Source organism: Physeter macrocephalus, chromosome 15 (assembly GCF_002837175.3).
Source record: "Physeter macrocephalus isolate SW-GA chromosome 15, ASM283717v5, whole genome shotgun sequence".
In the NCBI taxonomy this organism is placed as follows: domain Eukaryota; kingdom Metazoa; phylum Chordata; class Mammalia; order Artiodactyla; family Physeteridae; genus Physeter; species Physeter macrocephalus.
The window spans coordinates 37,088,996-37,115,453 of record NC_041228.1 but is presented as its reverse complement, the minus strand read 5'-3'; the positions used below and the strand labels follow the sequence as shown (position 1 = coordinate 37,115,453).

The 26,458-nt window shown below is 35.3% G+C and overlaps 1 protein-coding gene across 14 annotated transcripts in view; it reads left to right on the top strand.

The window, feature by feature from the left end:
* Positions 1 to 26,458, top strand: part of VPS13B (vacuolar protein sorting 13 homolog B) — an 802,500-nt gene that overhangs the window by 227,336 nt on the left and 548,706 nt on the right. For all 14 annotated transcript variants that reach the window (XM_028500192.2, XM_028500193.2, XM_024115869.3 and 11 more), the window contains exons 18-19: positions 6,309 to 6,443; positions 7,238 to 7,411. In XM_028500192.2, the coding sequence (XP_028355993.1) occupies positions 6,309 to 6,443; positions 7,238 to 7,411 (309 nt within the window). The remainder of the gene's footprint in view (positions 1 to 6,308; positions 6,444 to 7,237; positions 7,412 to 26,458) is intronic.

Here is a 26,458-nt window from a genome sequence, read left to right as displayed (position 1 = left end):
TTATGACCGTGTATGTATGAATTATAGTATACTACCTTTAAATGTTTTTTCTTATGCAACTTTTATCCTTTGAGTTAATAACTGCCTTTTTTTGTTTCATTAGTGTTCCATGTACTTAATATTAATTCCCCCAAATTCTTAGAGAAGCATGTCTTCTCTCAGTATGTTCAGATGCATTAGATAATTAGTTTTAATTTTTAAAGTATTTTATACCTTATTTATTTATTTATTTAGGCAGTGCCGGGTCTTAGTTGCAGCATGTGGGATCTTTAGTTGCGGCATGTGGACTCTTAGTTGTGGCATGCATGTGGGATCTAGTTCCCCGACTCGGGATCGAACCCAGGCCTCTGCCTTGGGAGCGTGGAGTCTTACCCACTGGACCACCAGGGAAGTCCCTAGTTTTAATTTTTGTAGTCATTATTCTTTTAGTGTACTTTCCTCCTGTTTCAATCTCTGTTTCCTTCTGAACCTGCTACAGATGTCTTGAAGTTTCCTTTTATCATTGTCCTGGGAATTCCCTTTTCTCTTATATTGGATCCCCTGTTTCTTGCATCACATATATTATTCTTTCCTGATTTATTCCTCTTTTTGGTAGAGCACAGTTCTGTAGCTGTCTTTCTAGCAAAGGAAGTAAACTTCTTTCAGATAGGGCATGTTTGAGTGAATCTTTATTCTGCCTTCATATGTGAAGGTAGTTTGGGTGTATATGTAGATTTGTAGGTTGGGAATGATTTTTCTACAGACTTTAAAAAGCATTGCTTTGTTGTCTTCTTGTTTCCAGTGTTGCTGTTGAGAAGTTTGATGCCATTCTAATTGTATGTTGTATGTATTAACATTTTTCTGTTTTTATGCATCTGTTTGTTTTCTATCTCAGAAACTTTTAGGAGCTTCTCTCTTTACCCCTGATATTTGTTTTTTCATTTGTTGCACTGGATACGTGGTGCACCCTGTTAATTTGAAATTCATGTACTTCATTTGGGGAAACCTTGTTGACTTATTTCTTTGATTATTTTCTCTGTTTTGTTTTAATAGTTCTTCCTAGAACTTTTGGTTTTCAGATATTTGATTGTTTATGCTGATCCTTTCATTTTTTGGTCATTTGGCCCATTTGCAATCTCTTTGGATTTTTTGTTTTAATTTATGTGGTAGACTTCCTCACCTTTATTTTCTTATTTTTATATTAATTTAAGGAGAATTAACATCATGTTTTTAATTTCTAATGGTTCTTTTTTGTTCTTTGAAAAGTTCAGCTAAACATGCTGTTCTTGTTCTAGTGTCTTCTGTACTCCCTCCAAGGATAGCAGCAGCAGCAGTAGTAGTAGTAGTAAGTATACTACAATACTATAATTTTTATTACCTAAGTTTTCTGTTCCCAGCATTGTATTTTTACCCCAAGTTCCTTTTCTGTGTTTGTTGTTTATCTCTACTTTTCATGTTGGTGATTTATACCTAGTTTCTGATGAGCCCTCATACTGTAGAATAAAATACTAAATAACTCATTGGGAACCTGTGTGTGAGGTTGGAGCTTATTGAATGGCTGGTGTTACTGTAGGGGAATTGGACACTTACTCATTTTTGTTGTTGTTGTTTGGGGATAATCAGTTATCAGTATCTCTGGTTCCTTTTTCTTGGACTGGCCAGTTTTCACAGATAGAAAACCTTCCATTTCTTTCCTGCAGGTTGTAACTCTGGCATTCAGCATCCCTAGAGAGTAAAAGAAAAGGAGATTTCATTATTCAGTACATCTGTTTTATATAGATTTTTAGACAATCTCCCATTTTTAGTATGCAGCCTTTTCCTTGGTATTATCCCTTAGTTCAAAGTCCTTCTGTTTCAACCTCTCCAGCGTGAGCCCGTCAGTCTTTTGCCAGGATGAGTGTGGGGTAGTTGCGTGGCTTCACGAATTAAAACAAAGGATATGTGGTTATTAGATAGACTTTCAGTCACTGCTCATCTGTTTAGCCTCATCTGCATTCCTGCCCTCTGAGCTGCCTGGCTTCTTTAATTCTTATCTTTCCAGGGCTCATTGCAGATCAACTTGCTTCTTAGTTTAATAAGCCACGGGCACTTTCCTCTAAGTCATCTTGTTGTTACTTGTTCATCAGCATCCATCTTCTGAAATTTTGATGACAGTTCTTGCCTCTTTGAGAGTTGCACATGTAGTGCTTATCTTTTCATTTTCATTTCTTTGTTGCTTTAGGCCCGTAAAAATTAAGGAGGAAACAGAGCTAAACTTACACATGGCTTGACTCCTTAATCTTTTACTTCTACACAGATATACAGGTCATTCTCATTATTTCATCTTCTGATTTATAGATGATAATTATAAGAGTGATCATAAGTTGATTACTGAACACGGGGGGTTATTGTGTCTGTGAGGCCAGGAGAATTATGTTGGGCAAGAAAGGCAGTGTAAAAAGAATCCGAGCTAAGGGTGCACCACAGGACTAAGAATGTGTGTTCAGAGTTAATATTTTTCAGAAAAATACTCTAAGGAGAAAAAGTAACAGTGCATTTTTTTATATTAAATTGTATTACAAAAATTCACTATTATTTTTAGATTATTCCATTGAAAGTATATACCATGTAAAGTTGTATTTCAATTGCAATGCCTTAGGGAGTTCCTCTTCCCTTCCTTTAGCAGAATATGACAGCAGTATTTGAGTAAATCCACATGAGAGTGCTTTGTAATGCTTTGTAAAGTCATTATTTCAAATGTAAGATATTGTCACGGTCTTTGTGATTGTCTTGTTGACTCATGTCAGCTGACTATACATCTTATCAAAATTTTGCACCTCTTCCCTAAATTAAGTTCTGTATAAAGTTCAGCAGATTTCTCAGAGTTAAATACCTTGAACAATAACTGCAGTATTTTGACCTCCACATGGAACAATAATAGTGGTTTGCCTTAAGCCACATAACTACTAGATATGTAATGCTACCTATATCTGAAGCCTTGCTTTTTCAGTTTCAGAACTTTTGGTCTTTTTGTTGCACCATATTGCATTCCCAACAGGAGATTTCCTTTCACAGTTTCAGGAAGCTGCATTCATGTAGACAGAAAAAAATGTGAATGGTACCCTGAGTTGTGCAATGCCAAGACTCTGCTCCTTTCTACCTCCCTAGTGCTTATGTTTGGGGTGTTTTACAAATTTTGGTTTGATGGTAGAGTGGAAAGAAACCAAGTTTGTTTTAAAATTATTTTTTATTAATACTTTTTCTTCTTTAGAGTAATTTTAGGTTCACAGCAAAACTGAGAGGAAGGTATGAGCTTTTTCATATACTTTCTGCCTCCTTGGTCTGCACAGCCACTCCCAGTATCGACATCCCCTATCAGAGTGGCATATTTATTACGATTGATGGACCTACATTGACACATCATAATCTGAGGTTATTTTTTACTAGCAGTTTTTCTCCATTGTTGAAGTCTATCAAAAGATGACTATAATTATCTTTTAAAAAATCTGATCTTGAGCCATTAAAAACAAAGTACTTTTTGAAAAAGTTTTCTTAAGGAGAAAGTATGCAGGATGTTTTAGTTACTAAAACAAGTTTAAAAATATCTGAGAGGGACTTCCCTGGCAGTCTAGTGGCTAAGACTCCTCACTCCCAATGCAGGGGGCCCCAGTTTGATCCCTAGTCAGGGAACGAGATCCTGCATGCCACAACTAAGACCCGATGCAGCCAAATAAACAAATAAATAAATATTTTTTTAAAAATCCGAGAAATGTAATGATCATAAAAAGTGAAATAAGTTCTTGATAGTATTAGTCTAAACTAAGATGCTTTATATATGTATAAGTGATTCTTATCAGAAGAGGTTTCCGGCAACTTCTTCTGATAAGAGTCTTATATATAGCATGCATTAGATAATAACAAAGACGTATCATTTGAGATTCAAGGTAGAGTCCTAAACTTGGTGTAAACTGTAAAAGAAGCAGCTTATAAAATAATTTATTTTATTTTTTTTTTTGCGGTACGCGGGCCTCTCACTGTTGTGGCCTCTTCCGTCGCAGAGCACAGGCTCCGGACGCGCAGGCTCAGCGGCCATGGCTCACAGGCCTGGCTGCTCCGCGGCATGTGGGATCTTCCCGGACCGGGGCACGAACCCGTGTCCCCTGCATCGGCAGGTGGACTCTCAACCACTGCGCCACCAGGGAAGCCCTAAAATAATTTTTTTTAAAGCCATTTTTGTCTGTTCATATTTTTTTATTTTTGCATCTACCAGAACTAATTCAATTCTTTTGGTTCTTAACACCAGCAGTAACCCTTGAGAGACTCTTTGATTAGCTCTTGTCTGCTCATCACTATCTAGATTCTTTAAGTTTTTTCAAAAAATTGGCATAGAATGAGAGTCTGACTCTGGGGGCTTGAGAGTTAGAGGAGGGTATTATTCCATTTTGTATCCCTCTCATCACCTAACATAATGATTGGAGCAGCGTAAATTATCCACTGATTATAACTTCTGTATCCACAGTAGATGTTAAATATGCAGGGTAACTCAGCTTCTTTTCTTATGAAGAGAAAAGTGAACCACGCCTGCCCACTTTCTGACTTGAGCCTGGGCAAAATCCTTATTTCTCTAAACCTTGGTTTTCCTGAATGTAAAGTGGAATAGTAATAGCTACCTTTTTTTTTTTCTTTTGAGATGAATAAAAATAACAAACTGGGCATAGTGCATGGCACTTAGTCATTGAGCGTTAGGTGCTGTAACTAGTAGTACTGCTACTACTGTTATTACTACTACTGCTATGTTTATTTCGTATTGTTGGCATCATTTAACTTTCTGAAATACTGCTTCTTAAGTTTTTTGAGTCATAGATTTTGAGAATTTGATAAAAACTGATAAAATCATAGAAAAATGTATAAATACACAGCATTTAGACTCCTGCTTTGAGGATAATAGGTACCACTGCAAATGGAAATAACACAGGTGGTGAATATTGGGGAATAGCAACCAATTGATACATGTTTATGTAACAGTCAAATAGGAATCAGTAAATTTACAGGTCCTTTTGAAGTAAAGATTACTATGTGACAAGGTATTTCTCAAGATGGTGTCCTTTAACTACTGGCAAACTATATAGTTTGTTAGTTAAACTGCAGGTTCCTGGGCCACATCTCAGGAAGACTCTTGGAGGACTGTGGGGCTTCTTGAATGCACCAGAGTTTGAGATCAAAGATTTTAGAGTAATGTTTAATATATCTGTCAAAAAAGTTCATGATTTTCTTAATTATTCATACTTAGTTCTCCTTAAAGGAGTTTCAAATATGAAAGATATATATATTTGATTGGAATGGGGAAAAGAAGGCCACTCTTCATGAATACAGGTTAAATGAGTGGTGAAGTTTTCTGTGATAGGATCAAATTGTGTTAAACACCTCAGCTCTTTCTCTCTGCTGTAGGACCGAGCAAAAATTACTTAACTCTAAGCCATTATATCCCAGTTTGTAAAAATGAGGATAACAATAACATCTTTATCACAGCCCTGTTGTGAGGATTGAATGAGATGTGTGTATAACACATAGGAAGTCCTCCAGTAAATGTTAGTTGATTAGAGTTCATCATCATTATCATTATTTTAATGGTTTGCAATAATGTTAGTGTAATGTTCTTAAGGTTTCTCTGCCTTTTTAATTCTCACCTTCCCTTCAGGGCCAAAATGAGTCTCTCCTTTTTGAATTAAGTTTTCTCTACCATTTATGTCATGATAATTGTTCCCTTCTGTGCTTTTATGTTCTTCAGCAAGTAGCATATAGTAGAGATGTTAATATTCACTTTTTTTGCTAATTGATATAGAATCCCTTTGGTTTCTTTTAGCTACACATGGGATGTCAATTTTGCTTATAAGCTATTGTATTTTAACTTAGGAGCTGTTTTGAACTATCTTGTTTCTCTCTCTTCACCCCACCTGACCAAGATATTTTGAGGAGGCTGTTTACGCAGGAAGTTTCATGCTTAAATTAAATGTCTCTGCCTAAATGACACTCAATTTATAAGTTAAATTTGTATCAAATTGAAAATCTTACTCTGTATTCTAAAACCAAATATGATTTTTTGGTCTCCTGATTTTTAAACAAATATTTGTTTCAAATTTGCATAAGTATAGTTATGCAAGTTCAGCCCATTTATTTTAAAATTGCATCTTTTTAACTCCTAAACACTAAACTGTGAAGTCTAACACAAATACTGTAAGAACATCTGAGGTAGATAATTAAAGTATAATTAAGTCTAAATGCTTTGGTGAAGGAGTATAAAAATTATTTAAATTCAATCGGCTAGTACATTTGCAGTTTTCTTTTATTAGGTGTGAAATCTAAGAATCCCCTGCCAACTCTTGAGGGATCAATCCAGAATGTTGAATTGAAGTACTGCAGCACATCATTGGTCAAATGTGCCTCTGGAACCATGGGATCAATAAAAATTTGTGCCAAAGCCCCAGGTATGTGCAGCTGGACCGTGTAAAACTTTATTGCCTGTGTAGGAGAATTGGCCTTGCGTTTTATAAGGAGCGTTACTGAAACAAGAATTTACTCATTGTTCCTATGAATCAGAGGTTTTAATTTTTTAAATTTTTACTTGAAAAAAATTGTTAATTGTGCCAGGATGATACTTCTTGACATTAATAGGTTAATTTTTATTTAAGGAAAAAAATCTTCGCATAGTTTTAAGAATGGTTATGAGGGAGGAAAAATTAAAGGAAAGTTTATTCTTACACTTTTGGGTGGGGATAGGAGGTATAGATGTATATGACACTTAAAAATTAAATTAAAATGTTGTTAGTATAATGAAATTAAACAGAAAACCCAGCTGTTTTTCAACTGAATGTTGTAATTGATTTCGCCTTCCTTTCAATATTTTATTTCATAATATTTTCCTTAAACTGTTTGTTATTTAATTCTTTCCAGTGTGGATTAAATGTCTAGATAAGATTAAATAGGTACAGATTCCATTGAATATTTAGAATACAGTGTGTTCATGTTGTTTTACTTTATAAGCTTTTCTGATCATGTTCTACATTTATTAGCTAAATATTAAAACAACCTTTTAAGAGTTAAAAGTGCTTTTAATATTATCAGTCATACTTTTTAGAGTATAACTAAATGTTCTGCTAGAATTACCAAGCATAAACTGAAATTTTATATTATGATGTTAGTATACTTTAAGATCAAACATCTTCGGGGTACTCCTATGTTTTATTTGATGAGTTTATTTTTCATAAATATTTCTGTTCAGGTGAGAGTGGAAAAGAGAAGTTAATTCCATTGCTTCAGGGTCCTTCTGACACTAAAGACCTTCATAGCAGCAAGTGGCTCAATGAGAGTAGAAAGCCAGAATCTCTCTTAGCTCCAGATTTAATAGCCTTCACAGTCCTAGTTCCACAGTATGTGGACTACTGCCACAGTTCCGGTAAGTACATCATTATTCACTTATTTGCATTTTCTTTTCCAGCAAGACTTTTAAAATTGGACTTTTTTTCTTTCCTTCTCTCCTTTCCTTCTCTCCTTTCCTTAACTTCCTCCCTCCCTCCTTCCCTCCCTCCCTCCATTTCTTTCTTCCTCTCTTTTTCATTTGTGTCCATTGGGATACACTTTGCAGTTACGCTCTTTGAAAATTCAAATGAAGTATTTTGTATCATTTTTGGTAAATGACGTGTTTACAAACAATAGTGATTTTACTCTATTTTATTGAGATAATTCAGTTGTATGTATAACAGTTAATCTCAGATTCAGCTACTACTACTACTACTACTAAACCCAACTGAGTTTTAAAATATATTATGTAATACATAGAAAGGAGTAAAAGAAATTTAAAACATTGCAAAGAGAAAATATTTTTCTTGGGATAGTAGCACTTTGTGACCCATAGTTTGCCATGGTAAAGTTAGGTGTTTGGGCCTTCTGTGCTTTTACAAAAAGCAAAAGATATTGATGTTGTAATAAAGGAAAAAACTCAGAAGTCAAGCTCTTATTTCTTAGAGTTAAATTTTTTTCTAGAAGCACTTTGCCTAGAATCTATTTCATTTTATTCACACCATAATAGCAGATCCACACCTCTCATGTTGAGAGGAGATACTGGAACTATCAATGAAGACTGGGGATAAAAAGGTATAGTAAGTAGAGCCTGATGTCAGCCATGAGTTCAGTTAATATGTAGTTGGTAAAGCCAAGACCATGATGCTAGAAATAAGTTAGCTATATACAAATTTCTTAAAAGGGTCAGGAGTGAATTTTTTCTTTAGAATTAATTGGCCAGTGAGGTGGTTTCAAATAGCTGCCTAAGAGTAGAGCTCAGTTAACATTATGTGACTAGAACTTTAGCTTATAGAAAATATGTTAAGCATGACTGCACTAAGTTCAAAGTAGAAACCATGAAAAGATGTGTAATTAACTGCACAGAGACTATATGGAGGTGAATATTCGAAGCAGTGTACATATGCAGGGGTGCAAAACCATTTGAAAGCAGAATTTGTTATAGTGGCATTTGCAGCTGAATGGCATCCACACTAGAAACTAGAAATTAGTATTTGAAAGGTGAGTCTGAGAACCCCTGAGTCAGCTTGCCTTTAAAGACAATACTCCTCAAAAAGACATTTTCAACTTGATGAGGATGGATATGGTTTCCTAAGGAAAAGATTGTGAGGATGAGGCCAGTACCCAAGTAAGACTGTGCCTATGGGTAGAAGATTTTACCAGTCCTTTAAAGTAGGGGTTGGTAAGCATTTTACTAAAGGCCAGATAACTAACCTTTTAGGCTTTGTGGGACATACGGGCTCTGTCTCAGCTGTTCAGTTCTGCTATTAGAGCACACAAAAATAGTCATACCCAATATGTAAATGAATGGGTGTGACTGTGTTCCAGTAAAACTTTATTCACAAAGCAGGAGGTGGGCGAGATTTAGCCTATGTGGTTTGCCTACCCCAGTTTTAAGGAGAAGGGATTGGTCGTTAAATAAACATCATGCTTTTTTTTTTCCCCCCCTAATTTATTTATTTTCTTTCTTTCTTTTTTTTTTTTTTTTTTTTTTTGACTGAGTTGGGTCTTAGTTGCGGCACGTGGGCTTCTCTCTAGTTGGCAGCGTGGGGGGCTTCTTCTAGTTGTGGTGTGCTAGCTCCAGGGCATGTCGGCTCTCTCACTCATTGAGGCATGTGAGCTCAGCTGTTGTGGTGCGTGGACTTACTTTCCCCGTAGCATGTGGGATCTTAGTTCCCTGACCAGGTACCCAAGCTGCCTCACCTGCATTGGAAGGCGGATTCTTTACCACTGGACCACCACGGAAGTCCCAACATCATGCTTTTTTTAATGCCTATTTAATTATATTTTTTAAATATGCTGTTTGAGAAACTCCATTATATAATTATCCAAATAGTAGTTTTCAGTAGGTTTTGTTTTCAAATGATAAGATCATTAAAATGTTATTAGAATGACCAGACCATCTCAATAGAATTTTGATACCTAAGAAGGGACTAAGCTTATTAGAATCTACTGCATATTCTTAAATTGGACAGGGATTCTTCATTTTTTGTTTTGTCATATACACAATTAGAATGAACTGAGTCAAGCATGTTTAAATAATAATCTGATCTTTCTCATAACAATATTCGTATTATTCTTTGTAATTTAAATGTATATCTGGGGTCTCAAATATATATTTGCATTTTGAACCTTTATAGCATGGGTCTAAAAGTAAACTACTATAAAAAAATTATACCTAGGATATTTCTAGGAAAAAGTTTTTTTCTTACTGTTAAGGAAATTCACCGAATCTTCAACTTTAGTGTTATGTTTAGTGTTATGCTTATAGATTTGCATGTAAAATTTTAATGTGCTCATGCATTTGGTGCTTTGAAAATATTCCTTTGGGTGTGTTTTAATCCTAAAATGTAATGTGTTTTTACTTAAACTACATTCACATACTTTTTTTAGGGTATTTTTAAATTTAAATTTTCCATTCATCTTGGGAACTGCCACCCACATTCATGGCTTAGGTATTTATGATATGGTTATGAGAGAGCACATAAGTATTATTTTTCAAAGCCAGTTTTAAAGTAATGTTGACTAATCTTATGCTCCTGTAATAAGATTTAAAATTGGAGGGGTGTGTGTGTGTCTGTATATATGACTGAGGGTATGAACAAATTATAAATAAATTTTAAATGAAGAAATAATTTATTAACAATCCTTTAAGATTTTACTGAAATATCACGCTTTCAGCAAGTTGTTTCCTGGTCACTATATTTAAAAGATTTTTTCTCTCTTGTTTGCATATATGTGCATACACACACACACACACACACATTTTATTTACCTACTTATTCTAAAGTTTTTCTTAGTACTTATCACACTCTGCCATATTATATATGTTACTGATTTGTTGGGTTTTATTTTTCCCTGCTATTAGAGTTTAATGCTTCATTATGGTTGGAATTTTTGTCTTTTTTGGTCACTGCTGTGTTCTAGTGTCTAGAACAATATCCCACATATAGTAGGATATCAAAAAATATTTAGTGAATGTATGAGCAAGTAAGTGATGATTACATTTGCTTTTCTTTGGTTTTTGAGGCTGGAACACCTAAGGGAAATGGCATAGAACAGGAGTCTTTATTGATGTTTGCTTAAAAAAAAAAAAAAGATGCTGGGTGGTTGAACTCTTCTAGATGAAGAATGAAAGGAAAGCACAATTAATCCCTGCTGTCTTTTTTAGAGACAGACCATCCAGATGAGGTTATTAATGAGCTTTTCCCATTTGTTTATAGAATTTGAATGAGAGGTTTTGGAATGTGGAGTAGTAAGTGATTGGCTAACTGATTTGAGGCAAATTGTGTATTTTAGAGGAGTTTGGTGATCATTCTAATTGGCTTCTGATTATCATGGCATGATGTGTGGAAGACAACTGCCTTTGTGCATATGCTCCCACATTGAAGCGGGATATTAAAAGTGGGGACCAGAAAATGTTGCGGATATTATATTAGGAAGTGAGTTTTGAGAGAAGCTCATTTAGGTTAAAGAGGCAGAGTTTTCTTTTTTTTTTTTTTTAAAATTTTTTTTGAGGCAAATTGTGTATTTTAGAGGAGTTTGGTGATCATTCTAATTGGCTTCTGATTATCATGGCATGATGTGTGGAAGACAACTGCCTTTGTGCATATGCTCCCACATTGAAGCGGGATATTAAAAGTGGGGACCAGAAAATGTTGCGGATATTATATTAGGAAGTGAGTTTTGAGAGAAGCTCATTTAGGTTAAAGAGGCAGAGTTTTCTTTTTTTTTTTTTTTTAACATCTTTATTGGAGTATAACTGTTTTACAATGGTGTGTCAGTTTCTGCTTTGCAACAAAGTGAATCAGCTATACATATACACACGTTCCCATATCCCCTCCCTCTAGAGGCAGAGTTTTCTGACTCTGACTTCAGAATGTGAGGGGATAGACAGCTTTATTAATGGGAATTAAGTATTAATTGACTGAAAGAAATATTAGCAGTATTAGTAAAACTTGTTATAAAAACAGTATTTTACAATTTAAAAATCACTTTCATATAAACTGTTTTATTTGTTTATAAAACAAGACTGTTCAGCACAGCAAATGTTATTTTGTCTTACAGAGGAGGAAATAGAGGCTCAGAACAAGTCAGACTTTGAACTTGAATCTGGGGCTTCCAACTATATAACATTTTCCCACTGTGTTAGGCTGTTTATCATTTTGTCTTTTATTCTTAGGATCCATATTGCTAAACATTGTACCACCCAGCCTTGCACGTTCTTAACTTTGAGGATCTCTTTCTTTACTTCATATTAAGCACTATCAAAAGAGCCACACTTCCATGATGTCACAGCGTTGTTTTGTCTTTGAAGTCTTAGCAGCTCCCTTTGCACATTTCCCTCCTCCCCCTTGGTCACTTTCTCTGCGTGACTGGCTCTGATTACAGTGAAGGAGCTGAAGGCTCCTATGGGAGTCCAGTGTGCCAGCCCACATTCTGCATTCATGGTTACTATTCACAGGAACCGTTTAGTGACACTTCTGTTTCTTATGTTTGTATAGATAAATAGAGAAACTAGATTCTTTGGCTCCTTCAGAGGTAGAAGCACTTGGTGACTATAATTGAGATATGTAAAATATTTTAAAATAGGCTCTAAGCATTTTTCTTCCCTTCTCTTTTAAATATAAACTTTAGCTCTTTTTCATATGCTATATTTTGCCTATGATTTATAGCAGGTTCTGCTTGTTAAAAAGTTCTTAGTATTTGTTAATCCTGTTATTAATGTATAAATAAATTTTAGGGTGTCTGCTATTTATGAATATAAAATGATCACAAAATACTATCAACTTAGAACAAAGGAACTTATAGGCCATCCATTTCAATTTCTAAGTCAGTGTTAGGAGTCCTTTTGCTATGCCCCCCTCTTTCTATGTGCTTCAGATCTCTTGGCCTTCTTTCAGTTTCTCGGTTGTGATTATGCTTTTGCTTATGCCTTTTTTTGCTGTCTGGGATTCTTAAAACTATCCTTGCCCCTTCACCTTATACCTGTTGACTTCAGCTTAGTGTTGAGATCTTAGCTCAACTACTGTATCTTCAAGAAAGCCCTGATGCTGCCTTTCCCCTAGCCCCCACCACCCAATTTGATAGGTATCTCTGTTACATTCATTTTCATAGTTCACTGTACGTTTCTTTCATAGCACTTAATGACAGTATATATTTATGTAGTTGTGTGATTTGAATGCTGTCTGTCTTCACCATTTGACAGTGAGTTCTGTGAGGACAGAGTTTGTCACTGGTTGCTTATCATTTTATCTCCAGCGCCTAAAATTTCCTGACACATATGGAACACTTGAGAAATCATTTGTTGAATGAGTGAATAAATGGACATTTATGACAGATAGTGAAGGATATGAATGTATTTGACAGATAAATAGTAAGTCCTGGATACATGTTAACCATCTTCCCTCTTCTCTCCCTCGTTTCTTCCTCCTCTTCCTTCTCCTTATATATGTATCTACCATTGGAGAGAATATCTAACAGTACCTTTCTTTGTTAGGTCCGATTACTATTAAGTCTTCTATTTGTTAAACTTAACTTCCATTTCTTAGTCTTATAAGTGACATGAAATAATATATCGGCCCTAAATATACCTGACAAAACTTATTATCTTATGTTTCATTGGTATTTGTGTTTGATTGTACCTTTTCTGTTGAAACCTTAGTCTTTCTTGGCCTTCAGGTATTAAAAGATAACATCTGATGTCTTTTGCGTTTTTGTATATCTTGTGAATGGAGACACCGACTGCTCTTTATTTTAGACTGTCTTTTAAAGGATATTTGTATAGTGAACAGTATTTGGGAGATAGATCTAGTGTCCCTCTGGAGCCAATGGAAGGCATGCTTACTGCCCATTATAAAAGATTTGGTTCCTCAACTCAGGGTTCATTTCTTCTTTTTTTTTTAATTGAAGTATAGTTGATTTACAATGTTGGGTTAGTTTCAGGTGCAGGATTCATTTCTTATAATGCATTCCACTGCATGTGCAGGCATCCATCTGGATATGTCTTTGTTGTTACCTCTGTGGAACTTGGGGGCAAAGGGAACTGATACAAATACATATGTTGATACTCATGCTGCTTGCTGTGCCATGAGTAATAAAGTCCTTTGTCTGACTCAGGAGTCTCCTGTCTTCTACATCAGTGGTCCCCAGCCTTTTTAGCACCAGGGGCAGGTTTCATGGAAGACAGTTTTTCCAGTGCGGGATGGGGTGGTGGGGCGGGCAGTGGTTTGGGGATGATTCAAGCGCATTACATTTACTGTGCACTTTATTTCTGTTATTATTACATTGTAATATATAATGAAATAATTATACAACTCACCATAGTGCAGAATCCCACCATAGTGCATAGTGGGAACCCTGAGCTTGTTTTCACTTGCCACTCACTGATAGGGTTTTGATATGAGTTTGCAGGCAATTGATTTATTACGGTCTCTGTGCAGTCAAACCTCTCTGCTAATGATAATCTGTATTTGCAGTCACTCCCGAGCTCTAGCATCACCGCCTCAGCTCCACTTTAGATCATCAGGCATTAGATTCTCACAAGCAGCGCGCAACCTAGATCCCTTGCACGCGCAGTTCACAGTAGGGTTTGCACTCCTATGAGAATCTAATGCCACCGCTGATCTGACAGGAGGTGGAACTCAGGCGGTACTGTGAACGATGGGGAGCGGCTGTAAATACAGATGAAGCTTTGCTGGCTCACCTGCCGCTCATCTCCTGCTGTGCGGCTCGGTTCCTAACATGCCACGGACTGGTACCAGTCCATGGCCTAGGGGTTGGGGACCCCTGTTTTACATCATTCATTATAGGATAAAAGCTTAGGATCACAATCCTGGACACTACAACGATGTAGTTTCTTGGTTCTCCTTGCTGAACCATATTCATTTCCCCCTTCAAATACATTATTTTCCTTTGTGCCTTAAATATAGGTTGTTCCTGATATTATGTCACCAGCCTTCTTCTATTTGGATGATTTCATCAACACCGTGTGTTTGTGTGTGTGTGTGTGTTTAGCAACCAACCATATGCGTATATCTCTTTGTCCATTTATTTTCTTTTGAGATCCAAACTCCAAATTTTAGCCACCTCTTGACCATTGCCCTGTGGATATTTTACTGTGGCCTAACATGTTTAAAACGAAACTCAGTGTAATCTCCCCCACCCCATTTTATACTCCATCATTCAATTTCAGTTAATGGCACTACTTACCTCTTAATGCTGAAAATTCTAGCACTAGCTTAATTGCTCCTTCTTTCTCCCCTGCATATGGTAGATGTTCCACAAAAGCTTTTTTTTTTTTTTTTTTTTTTGGAAAAAAACTGAATAGTCCAGGCTACACATAATAAATTTATTTTAGTTGCTTCCCATATGATTTGCCTTCAGAGTCATTGCCTTACTTCCACTACATGTTTGAAAATGTCTCTTTTAAAATTTAACACAAGGACTTCCCTGGTGGCGCAGTGGTTAAGAATCCGCCTGCCAATGCATGGGACACGGGTTCAGGCCCTGGTCCCGGAAGATCCCACATGCCACAGAGCAACTAAACGTGTGTGCCACAACTACTGAGCCTGTGCTCTAGAGCCTGCGAGCCACAGCTACTGAGTCTGTGTGCCACAACTACTGAAGCCCGCGTGCCTAGTGCCCGTTGTTCCACAACAGGAGAAGCCACCGCAATGAGAAGTCTGTGCACCGCATTGAAGAGTAGCTAGCCCCTGCTCACTGCAACTAGAGAAAGCCTGCGCACGGCAGCAAAGACCCAAGGCAGCCAAAAATAAATAAATAATAAATTGAAAAATAAATAAAATTTAACACAGTCCTCCACATAGCACAAAGTAGAGAGTGTATTTCCCAGGTATATATAATGAACTTCTACTTAGTTACTATTTGTCTTAAGCTTATGTGCTACTGGAAATTAGGGTTCTTTTTCACATAAACTACTGTTAAGATAGTTTTCTGTATTTTATAATCTAAATAAATGTATGAATTTACATGAAGAATGTCACTCTTCTATGAAATTTCATCTAATTGATTTTGGTTCACCATTATTAAAGATGATAATCTCTTAAAGTATCTGGCTGTAGTCTTGTGTAAGTAAGATGATCATGCTGTATTTGCTTTTGACATATAAAACTCAAAACAACTATTTCTTCCTAACACTAGAAAAAAGAATTAAATGATTATGAGGATATTTAAAAATAATTTAAAACAACTGTTCCTCTTAAAATGTCATTTAAATATAATACAGTTTAAGCTGATCTTTCTATTCCCTGGTATAATCAGTTGCAGAAATAAATATAAGGTTTTAACTTTACTGGATTGCCATATATTAAAAGTTATTTTATATTTTACCCATCAAATATGTACAACTTTTGATCATTGTTATTGGGAAGGAAAGTCACAATTATAATTCTGTTCTCTGGAAATTCCTGTTTAAATTGGGGAGGTAATTTTCTTTCTGGATTAAAATATATCAGCAAACACACACACTTTTATTTGACCATTTGTAGTTGGTTGGTTAGGATATGAATTGTTAAGGAGTTTTTAAAATGGAGACGGTATTTTAGATTGTAAGTTTTAATTTATGGGGAATGGTTTTTTGTTCCAGAAAATTCTCCTCATAATGTAGAATTAAGTGAATTGCCTTGAAGTTATGTTTTTAGTATTTTTGACAGGGCACATGAGTAAGAATGCTTATATATTGTAGCAATTAAAGACAATTCACATTTGTGGTTTGGGCATAAATGTGTAAAAATTATACCCATCTATCTTATTACATTTCCTCTCTCTTCCCTGAGGACTTTACTATGTAGTTTATCTGTAATTGTTGCCAGTTTTCTATCATGTTCCCACTGGGCTTCTGGTGCAAAAAATCTTATCCTCTTGATGACAGAGCTTGCCTGAATGATTTCATGCTCCTAGCATTTTTGTTCACGGGAATTAGGGGCAAAATGTAACTACAGCTGAACAGAGCTTCTATTTTTGTAATTCTGGAGTTTAGGCTCTGTTATTGGAACTAAATGAAGAGATGCAGGTGTTCTCCAGTCCAACCCCTTTGGGAGTTTTGATGGTAGATGCTTGAAAAGAAAATGCATGTGTTTCCAGAGTCAAACAGCAGCTGTGAGACAAGGATTTATGTTTTTCTCAGAACTTTGGGATTTCAAAATGTTACATTTAATCACAAGCACAGAAAGGGGAGCAAATGTTAAAGATGTTACGCATAAAAGTAAGTTTACTGATTTCTTTACCATATGAACTATTTGTGGGAATATAGGAGCACAGTGATTTTTAATCATAATATAAACAATTTCTGAAGGATTATGATAGTTACCAGAACATAGCCTTTTGAGAATGCTGCATTTGTAGCACAGAGAATTTTTTATCCTACTAAGTACTATAAAAATTTTTTTTTCCATTTAGACAGATACACACACATACACAGTGCAAGGTTTGGTAAAATATTTGACAAATGCATTTTGATTATAACTTTTTGGGCAGACGTTTAAATCATAAATGTCTTGTATTAATGCAGCCTGATGTTTTTAAGTATAAAAAATGTAAATTTCTATCTAGCACAGTAATTAAGGGAATTTACACACATATAAACCATATATGTTTAAATGTATTAAAGCAGATATATATTTAAAACATTTTTTTCTTTTTCAAATCATGAAGTTTGTCTTATGGTTGATTCTCAAATTCATCTTTACTTAAGTAAAGGAAAACTCTCCCGTATTTCTTTGCCATTCTCATATTTTTATTGCTCTATTTTTTTAGTAAAATTATTCGTTTATTCATTCATTCAACAAGTAGTTTTTGCAAGTTGTCTGTCTATATAAATAAAATGATGCATCAAAGTCTCTACTGTAAAGAAATTTATAATATATTGAGGAGATAGGCATAGAAACACCAAGACTGAATGAATGATTAAAACTTATATTTTGACTGCAACTTTATCCATTGTAAACTATATTATTTTGAACAAGTTAACCTCTGAGTATTGGTTTCTCATCTGTAAAATGAGTATATTCTTACCTGATTGTTAGGATTGTTGTGTAGGTTAAACACTCTACCTTCAAGTCCATTGTAATTGTGAAACATAATGCAAACTTTAAGTATTAATTATTCTGTCCAAAATAGTACCCTGTGTTAATCATTTTTTTCATTAAATGCTTATGTTTTTTCTCTCGAGTCCTTTTCTTTCCTACCGTGTTGTCTACATGTCAGCTGATCCCTATCCACTTTAAATTTTCCTTCAAGTTAACTCTATAAACTTGTGGGTATGCGGGTCTGAAGCTAGGAGTAAATCCTTTACCTAGTCCCAGGATCCTACCTTCTTCCAGATTGAAATGTCTCCTGGATGGCATGATGCTAGGAGTCAGAAACAGTTTCAGTAGCAACGGGAAATTGCTTTGCTTGCTTCTTTGAAAGGTCCCAGTTTCTGGAAGGAAGCCAGTGAGAGAAATCTCTTGAGCCTTATGGGTGACCAGTTGTTTTCCTTATTTATAGCACAAGGTAAAAAATTTTGCATTTTTTACTGCTTGTATAGTAAAAAGAAACTGGTATTCAAACTAAGTAAGTGGTATCTTCATTTGTAAATAGTAAATTATTACGTAAGAAGTATTTCAGGTGATAATGGGCTTCAAGTGAACTTCAACATAAAATGTATAATGTTTTGTGTGTTTTCATATGGATCAAAAAGCTACCATTATTACTTCAGTTTATTTTTATATTTTAGATAATGATGTCTTCAAAGTGTGTTTTTAGTTTTGCGTTTTCTGTTTAGATTTTGAAGTTGGCTGTATAGTAGCTGTCATATTGGTCAGATGAGAAGTAGAAGCCTTAGTGAACCACTAGGAGTTGATTTACAAAACAGGAGTGAAATTCACATCAGTCTTTGCTACCTGCCTCTTCCCCTAATTGTTTCATCCCTTCTAGAAGAAACTTGATTCCACAGATAGCTTTTGCATCCTTTCTAGTCAGTATAGTATTCACAGGAATCATCCTTGTGCAGTTACTTTGTTTTGTAAATAAATGATGAAAGTCAGTTGTCCATTAATGTGTAAGAATTTAAGAACTTTTCTGAGAACGTTTTGTTTGTTTTAGTTTCACCTTCCTCTGACTTCCGTCCTTACTCCTCCTCCTCTTCCTCCCTCTTCTCTCTCCCTCCCTTCCTAATTGATTACCCCCTTCCAAGCAGCACCATGGCACTTTGACCATATCACAGGGCAAACAGTCATAACTGTTTGTAGGATTCTTTCCCCATGAAACTGGTCAGGGTCATGACAAGTACATGATAAGTATTTGGTACGTACAGGCTGGTCCTAATGAAATGATTTTTGCCATTTGGGTATAACCCTGTTGTCTACAGGCCCACATCATTTTATTTCTAAGTTGATCTGTGAGGGAAAAATGTAGTCTGGCTTCAGGCTGTTTAAGAATAATTTTTTTTAAAAAGTGAAATCTTGACTCTCGTATAGATATAAAATGGACAACCGTTGAAGCTTATTAACGTTATTACCAATGAGAGAACCAGGCAGGTGTTACAACCAGATCAAAGGAGAGTTTATAAAAAAACAACGGACATTTATAGCTCAGTAATGCTGTAATAAATTTGGAAATGGACACAAAACAGGCTCCTTCAGCAGTGGGGATGGGAGGTCAGTCGAATTTCTACCTGACAGAATTTATTTGCATCTATAGTGAATAATTCTTTTGCATTGCTATCAGTTATCTACAATTTAGAGATTTGTAAGATAGTTCAACGGCAATGAAAGGTGCAGAGTCCCCATGGAATCACACTTAGATAACCTGGGAAGGTGTACTCTGAACAATGCAGAGCTCTTCATTGAAGCACAATTTTTTTCCTACAAGGCTTACTAAGTTCCACATGGCTAGGCTATCTTTAGCTGTGGTAGTTTAAATACAGAGGCAGGTCAGGAGTAATTTTGTGAGGCAAATATTCGGTATATGGAGGGAAAATCAAAGGAAAATAATACCACCGGCAGAGGGCAGTGATGAAGTTAACAGTTTCCTCTTGTCCAAAGGATGTATTGATTGTAGAAGAATTCTGGGCTACTTCTGTAGACCTTAATTTGAATTTAACTTTTGAAATCTTGTCATATTAAGTTCCCTTCAGCCAGGTGCTTTGTCAATATCTGCAACTTTCCAGAAAAAGGCCTTATTTATTTATTTATTTATTTATTTATGTTGTTAAGGTAATAAATAAGATGTTCTAACCTGGTTTTAAAGTAAATAATGTGTTCTAACTTATTAAAAAGCTTTCCTGGTGAAAGTATTTCTACAACAAAAATGTGAATACCTACTCTATATCAGAGAAAGAAGGAGAGAGAGAGAGAGAGTGTACACACATATACACAGAAAAGAGGAGCTCCTGAACCTCACAGAAGTAACAGTCTCTTGATTATGACATTTTTATTTTAGTGAATAATTATATTGTATTTTTTCTTATGAGAATTAAATGCTTTATATAGTGTTATCTAAATTATAAGAAGCCTTTCTTCAAATGTAAAAATTACATCTTATCTGATATTTTCCGCTGAAGAGATGGATTTCTGAAATACTGTGAAAGTATTTGCAAGAATATAGTAGACAGAGTTGTGCAGAACTCAGTTACAGATAAATAACAGTAAAGAAAATTAAAAATACGTCACAGGAAGATGGCTGAAGGACACAAAAGTAAGAAATACAAATGATAAAAAACACATGAAAAAAAGTCAAACTAATAAGTAGCCAAAGAAATGGCTATTAAAACAATAGTAAAGAACAATTTTTACCTGTGAAACTGATACTTAATAAATTATAAAACTGAAAGCTGAGAAGTTTATGAAATGAGCACTTAAATGAAAGTCTGGTGGGACTATTAATTTGTGCAACCTCTCCAGAAATCAATTTAGCAAAACTTATTAAGGACTTTAAAAGTGGTCATCATTCATAATCCTACTTTCAAGACTTATAGGAGTCTTCAGGACTTATATATCCTTAAAGGAGTAATCCCAGATGCGTTTAAAGACTTGTGTTTAAAATGTAAGGGTAGTCATGTCAGCTTCTTTATAATAATCACAAACCTTCCTTATTGTCCAGTAGTAGGCAAATTATAAAATAAGATGTATCTAAAGAAGAGCATCTTTGAAATTGGGCAATAGAAAATATATATCATAGGAAAATGTTCATAATAAAAGCTGTGTCAAAAAATGTATAAACCGGGGCTTCCCTGGTGGCGCAGTGGTTGAGAGTCTGCCTGCCGATGCAGGGGACACGGGTTCGTGCCCCGATCCGGGAAGATCCCACATACCGCGGAGCGGCTGGGCCCGTGAGCCATGGCTGCTGAGCCTGCGCGTCCGGAGCCTGTGCTCTGCAACGGGAGAGGCCACAGCAGTGGAGAGGCCCGCGTACCGCAAAAAAAAAATGTATAAACCTACATATAATAAGATTCTTGTTTTTAAAAATTTCTCTCAACATACGTATATAAATATATGTTTACACATATATTCTTAGAAAAGTTACCTTTTAATAGTGATTATTAATGCTTGATGGGATTATGAGTCATTTCTCATTCATATTTATACTCATAGGAAGAGTATTTGGTATTTTCTGCAAACATTATTTTTAAATATTTCTTTTTCACAATACTTATTTTCAACTAATTTATGGTTATTATGGTTATTTTGCTCACAAATAAGCATTCTTGCACATTAATTCTTATATAACCTTTAATATTTAAATAAATTTCACTTTGAAAACACATGTGTGTCCTGAAAGCCAGAGTTTACAACCTAGTTTTTATAGATGCTTTGAGGGTTTTAGTGTATAGCTGAATAAAATATCAGATTTTAAGATAGCAAATTTTGCATTTCTCCTTAGTTTCAGTCTAGTGATTAAAATGTTTTAAGTGACTTTATTTTTCCTTTAATTTGTTTTCTATTTATAATTAAAATGTCTCTTCCCATTCAAAATATAGTTGAAATTTTGTTTTATTCTGAGTCAGCTATCTGGGATACATGCAAACGGAAAAGCTTCGGTGAGTTTTGATTTAAATGTCCGCTTACAAGTTAGCTCTTTGAATATTTGAATGCTTAGGATATTTGAATACACATGTGACTATTTGAATACATAGGAACAAAGAATTGTCATAGTTAAAATTCAAGGCCAACTCAATAAAATTCTTCCTTTTGGTTAAACTCACAATGAAGTTGAAATACTCTGAATTTGTAGTGGAAACCAGTAGGAGTCAATACTCTAAAAATAGTACTTTAATGCAGCGGTCCCCAGCTTTTTTGGCACCAGGGATGGGTTTCGTGGATGACAGTTTTTCTCACGGACGGGGGGTGGGGGTGTATGGTTCAGGCGGTAATGGGAGTGATGGAGAGCGACGGGGAGCCGCAGATGAAGCTTTGCTTGCTCGCTCGCTCGCTCGCTGCTGCCGCTCACCTCCTACCGTGTGGCCCGGTTCCTAATAGGCGGCGGACCAGTAGCAGTCAGCAGCCCGGGGGTTGGGGAGCCCTGCTTTAATGGCAGAACAAATTAAAAACTTTAATATCTATAATTGTTCTATTTCAGGTAAAAGTAGACTTAGGAGAATGGAATAGTAAAAAGATACTTTTAGGGAGACACTTAAAGATACTTATTGGCATTTCAAGAACATTAGAAGTTGATAACAGTGTTGCTTTTTGTTGTTTTACCCTCATTTCCAAATAGTTTCTTTTTTCTTCAATCAAGCATTATTTATGATTGTTAGCTATGATTAGGGTTACTTCTGGACTTCTTGTAGAAAAAGAGAACATTTTCTTGGCGTGATTGGATTAGAGTTGACAGAGGGACAGGAAGAGGAAAACTCCAGAATTTAAAGAGGATTTATTGCTATATGTGAGTATGAAATTTTCTGAAGTTATGAGTTATAACTGATGAAAGGCAGGCAGAGCTTAGTGAATAATCTTTGGGGGAAGAAAGGAATTGATGGGCCTAAAACTCTGATAGGGTGATGAGCAGTCACTGAATGGAGAGGTAAGAGGGAAGGAAGAGTAGACGCATTAAACTAGCAGTTATTGGGTAAGACTTAAAAAAAATTAATTTTATATTCTTAAGTCATTAATTGTCAGTTATCCTTAAAATAAGATTTTGTTATAATTAGTAATCCCAGGTAGAAGAATTCATATATTTTATAGGGGAGAGATTTTCAATATAATTTCTAGTCCAGAAGAAAGGAATAAAGCAAGCGTGTTACAGCTGGGGTCAGATGTCATCAGAGTCAGGCATCTAGGGAGTGGAAGAGGTAAAACTGACTCTTCTTGTCTGGTGTTCTTTTTATTACGTAATTCAAATCACCAGGTAAATATTTACTTTGTGCAAGAAGCTTGGGATATAAAGTTGAAAAAACCCTTTTACTTCTTATTAATGAGCTTATAGTTCACTGAGGGAGACTTACAGATAAGCAGATAATTAAAAGGCAGTTAAAATATTGCCATAAAAGAAGGTAGTATGTGTTCATATCCAGGGAAACCATTTACCCACACTTGGGGCTTCGGAAAGGATTCCTGGAATCAGTCATGTCCAAGGTGAGACATTAAATATGAGCTAGAGGAGGAAAAATGGGTCAGGTTTGGGGAAACTGCAGATAGGTTGTGTGCCAGCTTGGAATGGAAGGGGAACATGATAAGAGTTAATGCCTGGTGAGATCAGCAAGCTCCCTCAGGTTATGAAAAGCCTTGAAAGTCATTGTAAAGATTTTGGACTGAGCTCCAAAGGGAGCAATTGAAAGTTTTTATCGTCATATTTCTGCTTTAGAAACCAGTGTATGGATGAGGGTAAAAGACAGGAGGCAGGGACATTACGAGAATGTTGCAATGAAAAAAATGATGCTATCAATAGAATTACACAAATTTGTGGGACTGTAATGTGTTGGAGTCAGCAGGAGTTGATGGTTCATTGAATATGATGGCTAAGGGAAAGGACACAGTGGGCAAGCATGCAGTGTCTGGTTTGGAGAGCTGGAGAGCTGGCTATGTAGTACAGTGCCTTTCGCTGAGATGAGGTACAAAAGGAACGAGAAGCAAGTCTTATTTAGGGTGGTAGAGACATTTGGCATAATAGTAATATTTTTCCTGTTCTTCCTATGCCCCAGGTATTATGCTAATCATTTTAAGTAGAACTGGAGCAGTTTGACTGTAGGACTCATACATTTACCCATTACACCAAAGATCAAAGACTGGGGAGGAATTCAGACCCCCCCAAAATTGCTTAGTCAGTTCATTTAATTCTGCTTAATTTCATTTATTGTCTGCTGGCTGCATACATAAAACTGCTAAAGGCTGGTATAAAAATGTATTCAGTACAGGTCCCCATCAAGTAGTATACACATACAGCTAATTCTAAAAAAACAAGCTTAACTTTAACAAATACTGTAATTGACTGGGAGAAAAGTACTTCTATCTGAAAATAGATGGGGGAGATTAATTTGAATGGGAAGGGAGGATTGAATGATATTAGGAAAGGTTTCTCAAATAAGGATAGATTTTGAAGCCTGGAATGATAAAAGATTACATACGAGTTGAAAATTCTTATTGTTTAAACATTGCAAATACTTTCAGTTGGCTTATATTGTTTTGTTTAAAATGTTTGGTAATTATTGGATTGGCCAAAATGTTTGTTCAGGTTGTTAAAAAGTGCATGGTACATATTTGTGGTAATGTAGTTTTCCTTCTAAAGTATTTCAGTATATTTCAGTATATTCAGATAACTATAATCAGAAAATTGTATTTTAAATTTTACAGTGTGATTGTAAAATATGAAATATTTGTAATACTTGCTATTACTGCTTTTGTTTTCTAAAACAAATTTTTTAAATTAAATATTGCTATCACTAGATTGTACTGATAAACTTTGGTTTAGCTTGAAGTTAATTATTAAGTAGAACTTGATTTTTAGCTTTAGAAAAACAGATGCACAGGTTAATAAATCTTTTTTTTTTTTGATTCATTGTTAACAAACCATAACATAAGTAAGCCTCAGTCAGCCTGTGAAAGGGATGACTTAACACAACTGTTGATGCATTTGGAGTGAAACATCTTTATCAAGTTAGTACAAGAAGCAGTCATGCCCTACTTGAATTACTCATTTATAATAGCTGAACAGCAGCCTGCATGTGGACTTTGAAATCCTGAGAAAATAAGATGCCTGCATATATCCAAATGTTGAAAGCCTTTACTCCTCAGCAGCTGGAAAATGTTGAGCTCTGTTGTCATCTACTAGGTTTTTGGTCTTCAGGGAGATGTGATCAATTTAATTACTGACCAGCTTTATTCATTACTTTTAATGATTATGGCCTCTGATGTCAGCCTCTGAAGTTTGTAGCTTAAAAGATCATGTTTAAATATAGCATATTTAAAATCAAAAAAAATCAAACACATAGATTATTTTACTTTGCTCGAGTTTATCACATATACTCAGCTTACTAAATATATTAAATATTTTGGATATAATGATAGAAATTAGTTGTTTACTTTAAATGAAGTCTAAAATGTGTTTGTCTCCAAGGTTCACAAAATATTCTCGACATATTGTTCTGGGTAAATTTTATGTATTAGTTCCATTCATGTGCAACATTTTTATATTTTTCCTGACATACAGGCTGTGGTTCTGTTTTGAATCACAACTACTTATAAACAAAGCAGCTAATTATTTGTGCTTCTTATTTATCATCTTTTTAATACCATCTGATATCTAGTCCAAAGAAGAATTTTAGAAAATATGGAATCATAAAGCATAGGCTAAGAAAAGATTCATGTTATATGAAGGAAGAAATGTATCATAACTTCGAGGCTGTTACTTGAATTCTAACTATGGAACCTAATCTTTGTATAAATCACTTGATCTCACTTTGATTGTTTCCTAATCTATTACCTGATTGCAACACCAGGCAGTGAATACTTTTCTGTGGATCGTCCCTTGTATAAAGACATCCCTTTAAAGAGGTTATCATTCATGTCATAAACCAAGTGAATTTGCTAATTAATATTATTTTTATTACTAATTGCAGGATTTTCAGGCAGAGGACAGTAAAATTATTCTTACAAACTTAGTACGTTATGGCAGTATTGAAGAGATGGAAGTGAAATTGAAGAAGGTACCATGTGGTTGGTTAATAAGCTATAGGCAATATTGATGTGTCATGTTTAACCAGTTTCTTTTTTTAAGTTGGTGTGTTAAAAATATTTCTTAGTATTAAAAAGTATAAGATATCATCCTCATTGACAAACAATTGATGATCATATATTTAGAGGTATTATGCTGGTGACGTATTAGAAAATTTTATGGATTTTCATAATAACTATCCTTATATTTGAGAAATCAGTCTATAGTTAAAATGAGCTAAGTAGTTTGCTTTGTTTTGATAACATGGTTGTGTAACTGCAGCCTGCTCATCTAGAAGGAGCATGAGCCATAAAGAAAAGTTTTATTTACAAAATCAGACTTGCATGTGTTTCTGAATCTTTGAATCTTCTTTTTAATCATATCTTTTGATATCCTTCCCTACAGTTGCTTTATTTAGACCCCTTTAAGCAAACCTGTGTGTGTGTGTGTGTGTGTGTGTGTGTGTGTGTGTGTGTGTGTGTGTGTAGCCAAGGGTGAGCAGTTTTGTTTTGTTTTGTTTTTTTGTATTTAGACCCCTTTAAGCAAACCTGTGTGTGTGTGTGTGTGTGTGTGTGTAGCCAAGGGTGAGCAGTTTTGTTTTGTTTTGGTTTTTTGGGGCCACGTGGCAGTGGCATGCAGGATCTTAGTTCCCTGATGAGGGATCAGACCCGCTCCCCCTGCACTGGAAGTGTGGAATCTTAACCACTGGATCACCAGGGAAGTCCCAAGGGTGAGCAGTTTTGCAGGGCTCATCCCCAGCATGATATCAGTTCAT